The sequence below is a fragment of the Onychostruthus taczanowskii genome, unplaced genomic scaffold, assembly GCF_017590055.1.
Source record: "Onychostruthus taczanowskii isolate IOZ18803 unplaced genomic scaffold, ASM1759005v1 scaffold27, whole genome shotgun sequence".
NCBI classification, from domain to species: Eukaryota; Metazoa; Chordata; class Aves; order Passeriformes; family Passeridae; genus Onychostruthus; species Onychostruthus taczanowskii.
In genome coordinates, this window is record NW_024500017.1 from 9,032,646 (window position 1) to 9,047,247 (window position 14,602).

The following is a 14,602-nucleotide window of genomic DNA, read 5'->3' on the forward strand; positions in this document are numbered from 1 at the left end:
ATTCAGGGGTGTTTGAAACTGTATCTGAGTTGACAAGATTTGTTCATTTTAAGTCTTTAATGCTTATTTCTCATAACATTCAGTAAAAATTACAAATTTTTAGATAGACTCCATTTATTGTTTTGGTATGTAATTCTAGATCTTCAGAATGTATCATTTAACTTTTTTATAAACATTACAAACATTTTAAGTTTCTTTACTACACTATTCTATTACTTAAGTATTTTGGGTGTTATGCATTTATGAAATGTGAGCTAATGCCGTTTTTCTTGTGTTTAGAAGTAGGATTTCCTGTAGTGGATGTTCCAAAGATGCCCTTTGTGCAGGCAGAGAGCACGTTATCACACAAGAGGAAAAGTAATCTAGGCAACTCATTTCAGGCAAAGAGAGCTCGCCTAAACAAGATCACTGGTAAAAGACTTTTTTTGTTGTTGACTTTGTTCCCTTTTCATGTAGTGAAATATTCATGCTTGTAAAGAAGGTGCTGAAGTAGATTGCATAGAAGCACATTCATGAGGCAGATGGTGACTGCAGTCTGTACTTGTTTAGAATTTTAAAGGAATTCATAAATGGTAAAACTACCTGGTTCATAAATTAGTCACAGACTGTACTTGGTCTTTTTAGTTTTTTAGTATAGAAGCCATCCTGAATTGTTTCATTTCTTGAGCATATTTTACCTCTAGCTGTACAGTTTTCTTCACTATTGGGTGATTTGGGGTTTATACAACTCCTTAAGAATGTCATGAATTGCATACTACTATAAATTGAAGCTAGGGTTAGCTGTGGAGAAACAGCAAATATTTTTTTCCTGAAGTGAAGTTGTTGCTGAAAAGATTTTCTCATTTAGAAAAAGACATCCCTACAAGTTGAAGCTAAAAAGATCTGATTTTTTTTTTTTCAGTGTCTAAGCATTCATTCCCTATCGTTATTGCTCAAATATATTAATGGAAAACAGGGATATTAGTACAGAATACATTCTATACAACAGGAAATGAAATAATTTGTCTTATCTTTAAAAGCTGAAAAATGCATATATTCCAGAATTTTAATAGATATTTACTTACCTGTGAAAAAAAATTTTCAATTTATAGTCCTCCAAATAAGAAAGCTTCGATCCTGTCAGTATTTAGGACAAAGTCTTATGTTTGTACCTGTAGTGGGAAAGTATCAGATGCATTTCAAAAGCTGGGTTGAAAAAAGTCGTGAAGTCCCTCCCTTAACAGAGGAGTCCTTGGACACACTGTAAGATAGAAATTAATTCCACTCCTTATTCTAGTGAATAGTATTTTGTGTGAAGGCTGGTAAACTTTTCTGTGTTACAAATGAGAGGGGCTTTTTTTATTGGGGTTTTTTTTGAAAGTACATAAAAATTCTTACTTGTTTCTGTAAAACAAAAATAACCTAATTTGCTAAAATGCATAGTGAGAGGATTTTTTGTACGTGTTTTGGCTTATCCAGTCTTTCATTGGTCTGCAGTGGAGGATGTTTAGTCAATTTTCTTAGGAGAATGAGAGACTAAAACAGAACCAATCAGTAAAAATAAAATGCTACAAATCATGGAATGGTTTGGGCTGGAAGGGACCTTAAAGTTCACCTGCTTTAAACCTTGCTGCCATGAGCAGGGACACCTTCCACTAGACCTGGTTGCTCCAAGCCCCATTCAACCTGACCTTGCACACTTCCAGGGATGGGGCAAGACAGCTTCTCTGGGCAACCTGTGCCTCACCACCCTCGCAGGAAAAATTTCGTCCTCCTATCTTAACATATATCTAAACATTTAAGTTTGAATCTATTCTCTTTTGTCCTATCACAACATGCCCCTCTAAAATGTCCTTCTCCAGCTCTCTTGTAGACCCCCTTTAGGCTGTGAGGTCTCCCTGGAGCCTTCTCTTCTCCAAGCTGCACAATCCCAATTCCCTCAGCCTTTGCTCACAGGAGAGGTGCTCCAGCCCTCTGACCACCTCTGGGTCCCTCCCCTGGACTCACTCCAGCAGGTCCATGTCCTTCCTGCACTGGGACCCACGAGCTGGACACAGCAGTGCAGGTGGGGTTTGAGCAGTGGGGCAGAATCACCTCCCTCATCCTTCTGCCCACAGTGCTTTTGATGCAGTCCAGGAGAGTGTTAGCAGCTCATGTCCTTCTTTTCATCCAAGAAAGGATGAAAAGGATCTGTTCTTTTCGTACAAAGGAAGCAATCTTTAGAAAAACCCATCTTCTGCCTCCAGGATTGTTATTCCTGGAAGTCTCCTTCTTTGGTTGCAAGTTTTGTTAATGGATGTCAAATTTATCAGCCCCATTTCTCTTCTCCTTTCCCATGCTACATACATTTTCAGTTAAGTTCCAATGTAATTGCTGCTGTGAGCAGTAGTAGTATAAGATGTGGAGACTAGAGATGTATATTGACAGAGGCCTGTTAATTTCTTTCCAAAAACAGTTAGTAGCAATAGATACCAATAGATACCAGCTGAAAAACCTTTACCTTTAGAAATTATATTTGCCTGTGCTTGAGAATAGATTGTTATTACCTCGGGAGTATTATGAGAATCATACTAGTGACACAGGTTCATACAAACTGAACTGAATAATAAAACCATGATTTTGCAGCTATTGACTGTTATAATTTTAAAATCAGTGTGTCTGTCTCCACAAGACATACTTGGCTAGCAGAGGATATGTTATATTACAGTGAAAGTGTGTTCATCCTTTAACTGCAAGAAAAACTTGTCTTGCCTTGTAGATACTTGATGTATCTGTTCTCAAATTAACACACTTCTGCAGTTCTTACCATACTAAGTCTTTTATACCAGTATATTTTGAAAATGTGACTGCTAATGATCAAATTTTTTCTTGACACGTTTATTTCCTATGTGTTAAATGCTTGTATATACAATATATTTTATATCAGTGTACACTTGCATTGTGACATTTTTTGTCTCCAGCACAAGCTTTTCAATTTGAAGGAAGGTTGGGAATAATGCTGATGTACCCATTAGAGTGGCTACAAAATAATAAAAGAGTTGTAGCTGTTACGAAAACATTTACCAGGTTTTTATGGCTGCATTGGGGAAATAGTGCAAAACACTGTTGCTGGAAGCTGTATGAAGGGAACCATTCCCTGGATTTCAGTTCAGTATTCTTTGCTCACCATTCAACAAAATAAAGTTGCTTCCTTTGCACTTTGTTTTGCTACTAGCACTGGTAGCAATTTCATTTCCCAAAGGTGAAGAATATCCCCTGCTAAGCACATCTTCATGATGTCTTCCAATCGTTTGCTTCCACATCTTCTCCTGCTCTGTTGGTACCTAAAACCAGATAATAGCTGCAGTGAGATTGCAGAACAAAACATTCCTGGTTCACTGTGCCACTCCCTGCTTTGGCTTTGTTAGGTGCTCTTACAGACAGGGTGGTGAGCCTGTAGTCCTGGTTTGCAGTAGCTTGTGAGGATGCTTTGTCCTACAGGCATGGTGCCTGGTTAGAAAAATACTTAATGGTGTAGAGAAAAAGGAAATCATAAGGATTATATAGTGACAGATCTGACTCTAGATTGATTTAATAGCTTCAATTTCTGAGCAGGGATCATCTAGCTAAAACTAAAAATCAGTGAATCTGAGAATCACAGAATGGTCTGGGTTGGAAGAGAACTTAAAGGTCATCTAATTCCAACATTATCCACTAGACCATCTTTCTCTAAGCCCCATCCAGACTGGCCTTGAACTCCCCTAGGGATGGGGCACTCTTCTCTAGGCAACCTGTGGCTTACAGAACCACAAACACTTCCTCATAAACTGTAGCTTGTTTTTTTTGTGGTTTTTTTTTTTGTATTTAAAACTCAACTTCATTTGACTTTGAAAATGATTTTACACTTTTTGATATAAATGCGTGATTGCAATGACAAATAACACTGCAATTTTTACAATTTGATTTAAATAGGATAATTTGAGATTAAAATGTTCATTTAAGTCCATAAAAACTAAATCTTTTATGTAATCTAATGCAGAATTAAAATCTTACCTGGTAATTTCGTTTTTATCTAATAGGATTAAGAAAGTTTCTGCTTTTCAGTGAACCTAAACTAAAGCATAACTTAATCTAACATAAGTAGTAAATGAGATAAAACACTTGGTATTTATTGTTGAATGCTGAAATTTTTTTGTTTTGTTTTAATGTCTTGAACATGTTCTTGAGAGCCCAGGCTTCACTAATTTATAATTCCTTGGACATTGTGAACCTTATATTAATTTTGGCCATATCTAATTTTTATGGAATGCAATAGCAATTCCCTCTGAATTTGTCAAGTTAATGTTGAGGACTTGAACTGCTCACTCCTAATATTGACATTCCCAGAGATTATAATAGAAATTTTTATTCAGATTTGGTTTTTTGGGTTTTATTAGTTCTGTATTTTCTTAATGGTATAGAACTTCTGTTTCTGCATTGTTAGGCAATTAAAGTTATTGTGTGAGGTACAACTGAAGTTATTGCCATATTTCGCTGACAGAAAGCTTTCTTGTATTTTTATTCCCCTTGTCTTTCCAGATTTTTTGTAGTAATGCTATTTTACATAAGTTGGTGAATGAAATTACATATTGTCATATGTTATTTGCTCCCAATATGGTAATCTTATTGAGGTAATCTGGGAGCTCCACTGTTGAGAATATTTGTTTGGAAATTAAAATTCTTGGTTGTATTATGCCTAAGAAAGGTTTGCATGTGTTTTAATTAAGAAGTGGTAATACAAATTCTGATGTAAATTTCCCAAAGACTGGAAAGAGGAGAGAGAAAAGTTTTGTAAATAATTCTGATTTCAAGATTAATTTACGTATCATGTATTTGGTTTTAAAGCTCAAGTGCTTGGGCTTTGGAAGAATGTCAAAGCTTTATTTTAGAATTGATAATTTGGTTTTCTTCTTGTCAGTAAATATGCCAAAGAAGTGCTTCCTATGTAAGCATGCCATTGTTGGGATGTCCTTTAACTTTTTGTTTCTTCTAATTTAAGGTGTTCAGCTTTGTGTGGAACCATTTCAGAAAGCCATTTCCTTATTTTGTAGATTTGTGCAGTTCATATTTCTTGTCTCAATATTTTACTTATTTCTCTATGAATTCTTGTTGCAAGGTACTTCTAACTAAAAATATCTGCAACTTTTCTCCTAAGGTTTATTGGCATCCAAAGCTGTTGTTGCAGATGGTGCTGAAAAAAAGGAAGGCAACAAAGAAACAGCTCCAGTCCTGGAGCAGGTATGAAATGGTAGAGTTTGATTCTTTTGCAAAGTTCCCACTGGAGTGTGCCATGGAGATGTAGTACCTACAACATAAAAATTTTCCCCTTCAGATATAACAGGGAACTGAAAATTTATCTTATGTTTACATTTCTGGCAGATCCAGAAGTATGGAATTTAATTGTCTCTAAACACAGTGTTAACTTGAATTTCAATAACGAGCTTTTGTGTTAGAAAACTAACAGAAAACAAAATAAAGTCTCCGTGTAAAAAATATGAGGAGACCAGTGTCCCAAGGTCCAGTTTTATAGCTGGAATGACAACTGGCTTAGAAACAGGCCCTTACACAAATTTGATTTGTGTTTGAAACAGGGTTTTTGACATCACTTAGAACTTCTTTTAAAAGAAGTTTCTTTTATATTGTAAGAATTTGGTGTTGTAGGCTTGTATGTGTTTTATGAACTGCTCAATGAGCCATACATTTTGCAAGAGTGTGTATTTTAATAAATACAAAAAAGAAACTTTTAAATAATGTTAAGGGTCTGATTTTTAAACCTGCTTATTGGCAGGATCTGGAGGCTGCCATTTTGTCTTTGGCTTATTGTGCCGTGTTCAGGCATTGCTTGACTCCGAGTTGTGCATTATCTTGCATTTTAAAAGGGCTGAATGCCTGAGCATGGTAAAGCAAGCTAAGGATGAACAGTGGTCTTGATTCAGGACATCTTTGTTTTCCAATTATTTAAATCAGAGCCTTAATGTATCTTTAATACAGCTTTTTTGTATGCATTTTCATTCTTTAACAGCAGCATTTGAATGAAGTAGCCTTGCTGCCTGCAATTCTTTAACAAGCACTTCTGTTCTTTAGCTCGGCACACTCTATGATCAGTCCCTACCCCAAACCTGATTTGGTATTTTGGTTGTACTGGTTCTTTAGAGCTGATATATAATTGCATTGCTCTGGTTTTTCCATTGATGCTGCATTGGATGAGAGTCAATTGAACCTGATTTTCTGTTTTTGATGCTGTCACTGTCAGGGCTGGTGGAGCCACTGCGGTGCCGATGCATTGACCGATATTTTGCATAAAGGTTTACAGTGTACTGACATGACATTCCATTTCTCAAATTTTTGCATATTAAAGATGCTATGATTTTCTTGCTACTGTGTGTGATATTTTCAATGTGCAAAAAACTGTGAAATGGCTTACAGCATGTTGTTTTTGGGAGAATCATTACAATGTAAATCTTGCCATGCAGAATCCCATTGCGGTGAATGGGACTTTGTGGTTTACATAGACTGTGTATGCAACAGTATAAACTGCAGTGCATATTTACTATAACCTTTTTGTTATTTCTCAGACTTAGTAACTCGGCTGTTCCTGTTTTATTGATCAGATATAAAAAACAAGATGTCTCTGTCATTGTTTACATGCTAATGGTCTGAAAAACCTCATTTTTTGGAAATAACAGTTAAGCTCTTTTAAAGAGGCATCTAAAATCCCAAATAGTCCTATTCTTTTGTGTATAACTAAAACCAGAAACCTCACAAACATTTAAACGATTGACTGTGGGGAGGAAATTTTTTGAGCTTAAAGCTTTTTTTCACTGAGTTCCTGTGCAAAGTGAAATTAAAATGGCCAAGTTATAAACCTCCCCAAACGGTTTTCCAATAGTGAAGCTGACATTCCTCAGAGGCTTTGTCTGCTACTGCTATAAAATTGAATGGATAAAGTATCTTGTAGGATTTTTTTAATAATGTAATGCAGAATATGGTAGAAATATTCAGGCCAATAGCCGAAAACTGATTCTGTTGATGCAAATTTTTGTTTATATTTATACATTTTTAGTTTACAGTTGTCTTAAACCCAAAACCTCAGATGATTAGTTGCAGATACAGTAGTTTATTTAATTGTATTAGGGTATGTCATGTTATATTTCCTTTTGACCAAGACCTGAGTAGATGGATAACATTAATTCATTAAGGTTTTTAATGTTAATTTGTCCTGTTAAGAGGTTAAGCACCTTATCAAAATCTTAATTTAATTTTTTTAATCTTGTTTAAATAACTTTGTAATTTGAAAGTAATGGATGCTGTAGTATGTCTTTCACATCTGTGAAGATGAACAATAAAATTGTTTATTTACAAGTTACGACTCTAATTAATTTCTGATACTACATCTCATAACCAGTATAGGTATACTCTACAGTTCATGGAATATTTTATTTAAATGAATAAACTGCACTTAGTATGTGTGTAATGGAGTTATGCAAGGTAGAACTGATGTCTGCTGCATGGGATATTTTGCACCGGATCTTTACAGGATACTCCCAGTGAGCCGTTCATGTAGAATTCAGGGGCACCCTTTTACAGATGTAGAATGTGCACTTGTGGGGTTTTGTTTTGCTTTTTTTTTCGTTTTCCTCCATTGGAACATGGGAAGTTCTAGTGGAAAATAAAACTGCAATTTATATGAAAACTCAATAATACCCTCAACTCACCAGAGATGTGATGTTTCTAGTTTTGATAAAGTGGTGCACGTGTTCTAGAAATATCTTTCTGCTTTGTTAGTTATGGTTTTATTAGATGTCACTATGCTGTATGATGTAACTGGGATGAGAAGGGAGACAGGCCTAAGAAATTATATTCAGATATTGCCTTATTAGGCAAGTTGTAACACATGCACAGTTTTGGTAATGTAGGAAGAACTTCCAGTGAAAAATTTCAAGTGCTAATGTCTGTCAATGCATGCTAATGGTCTAAAAATAGTACTGTTTGTGTTAAGAAGGATGAAAATTGAGGAATTTGGAAAGATGCATTATATGTTGACTTCTTTTCCTTCAAAAACTGTTTTAACTCCTCATCTGCCAATTTTCCCCTGACAGTTAGCAATCTGTTTAACCCTGTGGTGCTAGAAGTTGTGATTTCTTCATGTTTGCACAAATATATAATGTGGTGAAATCCAGACTCCCAGCACTGAAAGGGGTTGTGCGAGAGTGTGCTCAGTATTGGAAACTTCTCATTGTTTCAGACATTCCTTAAAGGAGCATTATCAACTTTTTCAGTTTCTCAAAGATACAAATTCCTTGTTAGATAGAATTTTCCTGAGGAACTGCCTTTTTTTTTTTTTTTTTTTTTTTTTTTTTTTTTTTTTTTTTTTCCCTCGGGAAGGGGAAATGACTGTGTAGGGAAAATCTTGGCAACTTTCTTTAGAGCTGCAATCCTTCTGAGGAAGGATTGTTTGCTCATAGCAGTGCCAGAGTTTAAGGACAATTGTCCCAGTCATGATTCAGCAGCAGGCACCCTGTGAGGAGCAGGGAGAGGAGGACTTGAGGATCCTTCTGGGTCCCTTCCAGCATGAGATGTTCTGTGATGGTGCGTCAGTGTGTGTGGTCTGGCTGGGAAGGGATGCTCTCCAGGTTCTGCTCGGAGACTGCACTGACAGTGACGATGAAGGAGAAAACTAAAAATACTGTATTGAATTTTTAAATTGGAATTAGCGGGGAAATGTTTTGTTTTCAGGTTTTTTGTAGGTATTTCAAATAGTACGAATTGAGTAGTCTGAATACTGAAAAAAATTGGTAGTGCTCCTTTAAAAAAAGCAAAATTTAATATGATGCATTTTAAATAGTTTTCATTTGTACTTAAAATAATGTTGCTTTATTATGTGTTTGAGTACTAAAATTGCTTTTAAAAAGATCAAAATAGAATACAAGAACTACAACGAAGAAACTGAAATAAAAGTATCAATTTTTTATTATTTATTCAGGAGATTTCACCTAAACCACAAAGTCAGAAAAAAAATGAAGCTGATATTAGCAGTTCTGCCAGCATTCAGAAACCTGCACTGTTATCCTCAACTTTGTCTTCAGGAAAGGCTCGCAGCAAGAAATGCAAACAAGAATCTGGAGATTCTTCCGGGTGTATAAAGCCCCCTAAATCACCACTTTCCCCAGAATTAATACAAGTCGAGGATTTGACGCTGGTCTCTCAGCTTCCTTCTTCTGTGATAAATAAAACTAGTGAGCACAGACATTTTAAAAAAAATACCGTAACTACTTCTAAGACATATACAGAAATTTTCTTTGGTTGTAAATGGCTATTGCTTTTAAAAATGAATCTGCTTTAAATAAAATGTCCAAGTGGGAGAATTAGGGGTAGCTCACTATTTTAAAAGTCAAGTCACATAATACTCTACCATAAATAATACATTTAAATAATATCTTGATATTTATAGAGTCATGGCTTTTAAGGGTTGGCTTTCCCTCTAGCTTAAATCTCCACACTAGCATTAACAGTGATACAGGAAAAATCAAACCTCCCTTCTGAAAAGGGCCTGATTCATTAAAAAGAAAAGACATACACTTTGGTGTGGACCTTTCCTTCTCTGAAACTTCACCTTCAGCAGGCTGATGTTCTGTACCTGTTGGCTGTGCCATTCGTCACCTTATGTGATATTTCCTCCAAACACGATGTGAAAGAGAAGATGGGTTCAAGATCTGTGGTGGAAAAATATTGCAAATTGTGTTTCCTTGTCCCAGAAAAATTCCATGGGTGTTCATCTTCTTAAAGTGCAACTGATTTGCCAAGCACAAAAATACTGTTTATCAGAAGAACAGGGAAAGCTTTATGTTGCATGCTTGAATATGCTGTTTTTTTGTGAATATTAAGGTATTTCTATGATTTTTTTTTGAGATTACATTAGGTTTTTTAGTGTTGCTTACTGCCAGATTCTTTGCCTAAAGAATATTACACGATAAGGCCAGAGGTTAACATAAATGCAGGTTTCAGTTAAGTCAAAAGCTACTTTTTTTTTTCATTTTAGTATAGTGATTGAGGATGGAAGACTCATCCTGCATCATGTGTTCCCCTCAACCTTGATTTTGTAGTTTCACTTATGAGATAAGTTTCTTTTTAATCTTTGCTCATAGATAACTTTAAATGAGTGGGAGAGGGAGGAGTGTAAATTCAGCCTTCTTTATTCAGGACACATTGGTAAAAATTGTATTTTGTCCCCGCAAAATGTTAGCAGTCATCCATATTGTAATATGCCTTCAATCCCCACCCCTAGAGCAATGGTAAGTAGCTTTCCTGAAGCATGCTTTTATTTTGGATTAAGTTGGACTTTTCTGTAGCAATTTTTTTTTAAAACCAGATAACTTAAAACTTGGTTACTTAGTAGCTTAGATCTTGTTAGTGTTGTCTTTAATCTTTGGCTTCCAACTTTTTTCTACCTCTAGTGGAAAGTTAGTTTTGCTGTGTCCTAATTTTTAAATCTGTATACCTGTCTCTAAAAACTGCTTACAGAAAGGAGAGAGCAGTGATTTACAGTGTAATAGTAACTTAAATGTTTCTCTAAGGCAAAATTTTGTGGAACTGGTTAATACTGAAAAGAGGTAGGGGAATGTGGGTTTTTTGTTTTTAATGAATCAGGCCTATATTAACCTATATCAGTCCTCCTCTCCCATTTGTTCAGTTTTTTTAAGTATAAAGTTCTGGAGCCTTCTTACTGTGCCACGCATTGGCAGTGTGTGTTTGAATTTCAGTTGGGGTATTGATATCAGGTTATCAGAAGGCAGGAGGTGGGATATAAAATTAAACACTGTTTTCAGTTATTTTTTTTAAGTTGTATGTTAACACTATCCATGACTTTTTAGATCTTTTAACTGTGATCATTTGTTCTGTTTATTGTTAAATCTTATTGCCCCCCTTCCATTCTAAGTAACCTGCTGCCTGGGTTTTATGGGGAGGGTTGCTTACTGTAAATACACTGCTTGCCTAAAACAATCACCTTTACAGTGGGGAAGTAGGTGCCCTAGTAATTTATAATAAGCAAAAACCAGAATCATGTCTTGAGCATAAACCTTTCTTTGCTCCTAGTAGTCACAGTTCTGTAATTACTTTTACCAGTTTGGCTGTGATTACCAGCTTTACAAATAAGAGCTATTAAAAGCACTCCCCATCTTTACATCTCAAATGCTGCGGTAAGATGATGGTGTATCTCTCTGCTTCATGAACATTGAAAGATCTCTTTTTAGGTCCATCACAGCCAGTGAATTCCCCTAGATCCTACAAACATAGCCAACGGAGAAGAAGATCACAGCGTTTAGCCACTTGCTCCTTGCCTGATGATTCTCTAGAAAAAGTTTCTTCTCCCTCTTCAGTTACTGATGGAAAAGTGTTCTCCATCAGTGGTCAAAACCAACAGTCATCAAAATTGGAGGGTAATGTATCTTAATCTAATAAAGAACTGCCCAAGAGAAATTGAATCATAAAAGTTAGACCTTTCATGGTTTTCAACTAATGGGATATTTTGAACTGCTGTAGCTAAAGCTGTTTGCTGTTCCTATGTTATATAACGCTGCAATCCAGACTTTATTGTTGGACCCTTGTGTCTTTTTTAATATGACATTTTTTCTTTTATGTAGTACCTGATGTTGCTCATGTGCCACTTGAGAAGCGTGGACCATGTCTCCCTCTTGATTTAAGCCGTAGTTCGGAAGTTACAGCACCATTATCCGCAGAATCCACTTTCCATAATGAATATTCCAGTAAAGACAAGGAAGATATTCAGATGATTACATATCTTTCTTCCAAAGCAGTAACTGATGGAAGAGTAGCTACAACAGCGTCAGGTAAAGAGATTCAGTATACAACCAGAGAGATTTATACTTGTAGGGTTAAAATGTGTGTGTATTCCATCCCACAGAAAGAGGGGATGCTTTTTATTTTCTTTTCTGCACACTCAAAAACTTGCCTCTCTTCTGGACTCCACTCATCTGCATATTCTTTGTCTTCACTGGCTTAGGGCTGCTTTGGCACTTCTAACATAATATAATGAGAATGTGAGAGTGTGGAATGTAGTAAGCAGTATTTCAAAAATATTTTTGCTATTGCTAAAAGTTGTAAAAATAATTAACAAAGTGAAGTCTTTACTAACATACTAATTTGTGGCTTCAGCTTTAAAACAGTACTGTTCTCAAAGACAGTCAGCATTCCTCTGCTTTTCGTCTCTGCAGTGGAAATTCTATCCTTCGCTTGCTGCAAAATGTTACTTAAAAATATTTCTGAAAAATCCTCAAAAACTTTTATATAGACTTGGTCAGCCTCAGCACAGAGCCCAGTGCTGCAGCTCTGGGCTGCCTCTTCTTTTGTAAGAGCTTACTGATTACTTACTTACTACTTGGATGGAGGTAACCGAGAAATCTGGGGAAGAATTTACGAAGTGGGAGCAGCAGACCCTAAGAGTGGGATGTTTTCATCCAGTGTATGCTAGGTGTTTATAGAATTTTTTATAAGGCTAGATGTTTATAGAATTTTTTATATGTGGATATTATACCATTTTTAACTGGCTTCTGAGAAAGAATTCTTTTAAAGCCTTTTTCTGTTTTGTTTTGATTCATGAGAAAATTGTTCAGAAAAGTAGGAAGAGGGGAAAAAAATCAAATTATTATATTATGCTCAGAAAATTTTTGATAAATGTGATTGATAGTAAGGGAGGACAGCATGACCTTAAAAGATAGAGTTATGACAGTTAAATTGTATCTTGGTCTATTAATCTATGAATCTCTTACACTAATTTGTCAAAATAAGGGCTGTGGGTATCTCTAGTGAGCCACCACTTAAGCTTTTTAAAATATTAAAATACTGCTTAATTACTTGAGTGAAACCATGTGACAGTCTTCCTTTGCCCTTAATATATGGCATAGCAGCAGAATTACAGTTTCCTGGGAAAATTACTTCTATAAAAGTCGTTTTTATGTCATGTCTACTGCCACTAAGAGAAGTGCTTTTGTGAGTTTTGTATTTGCCCACTCATTGAACAAGATCATAAAAGAAATCAACAGCTTCCAACAGCCATCTGTTGCCTGTTTGGTAAAACTCATTTCAGTTACTAGAAATTTATCTTCTGGTTTTTCTGATATATTTTGTAGCTCATTTTATGTATAGTTGGTAATGCTGAAAGTTGCCTGCTCCTGTCATAGGCCTGGCTCAGGGCAGATTGATCTGGTTCTCAACCCAGCACTCAGGAGTGCACTTTGGACATACTTGTTGAACTGGGTCTCGGTCTTGGCCACAGGTGAAGCAATAAAAGAAAGAATAAGTTTTATTTAGACCCACCATGATTTAATGACTCAGAATTATGTGACATGTCCACACAATTTGTGTCAGGGAAAAATTCCATGTTGTCTGTTACTACTTGAGTCCATATTGGGAAGCCAGAAGTGCTTGCAAACTCTACCACACCATAGAGTTTATACTGTATATAAAGTTTAATGAGCCCTCTTTCATATCTATGTAATTTTAAGAGTTAAAAGCTCTAAAGGAACTGATTTGCCAGGTACATTTTTTGTCTTATAAGTTTTTACCTTCCAGGCTCATGTGTTTTGTTCCTAATTTTCATGTATTATAGTTTTCCGTCATGCAATAAATGTGTCTTGAGATTTCATCCTGACTTTCTGTCAGAATGTTACACGTTTTCAGTAGGTTGCAGTATGTAGCCCAACAGCTCTTTGAGTATCAGCTTTGTGGCCAGAAAGACTAAACTAAGCAGTTTGATATCTTTAATTCACAGATGTCATTGCAGGTTTTGGAGTTATCTGCCTCTGTCAGTGATATCACTAGGACTCTATAAGTAAAATTCACATGTGTTTGGGGTTCATCCTAGTCTTCTAACTCTGGTAGAGCATGTTTATCCTCATAATCTTAGAAGAAAAAGAAAAATGTAAATTTAAAGTTGAGGTTTGAGACATCTGGAATTAGTCTACAATACTGAATAAATTTGTAGTATTCTCTGCTTTAGAAGGCATCATTTTGCCTTTGAAACATCACAGGTTCTCAAGTCACATTCCTGAAGCACACATAATTACACCAAATTCTTGCATGCTTCAGGAAAATAAATGGGATCCACTCTATTTATCAATATTTTTTCATTATCTGTTTAAACACTAGCAAGCAAATAGATACAAGAGAGGTGCCCAAAGCTTTCCTTTCTCATTCCTGTCAATTCTTGAAATAATTGAGAAAAGTTAATTTGCATTATGCAGAAATATCTACCTAAGTGCAGTTTAATACACTGCATTGTTTAAATGTATGCATTGTGACCCTATCCATTACAAATTGAGAACGCTGGTGTAAAATCCAAATTATTCTGTAATTGTGTTTTCTTTATCTGAAAAAACTATTATAAATCTGCATCTGTTTATGGTAGTTCTGCTGCTAAGATTTTATTAACACAGAATGGACATATTTGGAGTTCTAGATTTTGACATCGCTACAGATTCTGTTAAGTGCACTTAAGTTAGACCTGCTGTCTTTGCAATAATTGAAGTAGATAATGTGTATAGTTTCAGAGATACCTCACAATGGTATTTAGCCTGGAACAGCCTGG

The 14,602-nt window shown here is 35.7% G+C and overlaps 1 protein-coding gene across 5 annotated transcripts in view; it reads left to right on the forward strand.

Moving 5' to 3' along the window:
* The window catches only part of PHF20L1 (PHD finger protein 20 like 1), a 56,108-nt gene that overhangs the window by 16,484 nt on the left and 25,022 nt on the right, over nucleotides 1-14,602 (forward strand). For 4 of the 5 annotated variants that reach the window (XM_041407509.1, XM_041407511.1, XM_041407510.1 and 1 more), the window contains 5 exons: nucleotides 280-411; nucleotides 5,153-5,235; nucleotides 8,981-9,233; nucleotides 11,250-11,435; nucleotides 11,640-11,846. In XM_041407509.1, coding sequence (XP_041263443.1) covers nucleotides 280-411; nucleotides 5,153-5,235; nucleotides 8,981-9,233; nucleotides 11,250-11,435; nucleotides 11,640-11,846 — 861 coding nt within the window. Of the gene's footprint in view, nucleotides 1-279; nucleotides 412-5,152; nucleotides 5,242-8,980; nucleotides 9,234-11,249; nucleotides 11,436-11,639; nucleotides 11,847-14,602 lie in introns of those variants that run through there. The other variant, XM_041407513.1, reaches the window with a different exon arrangement.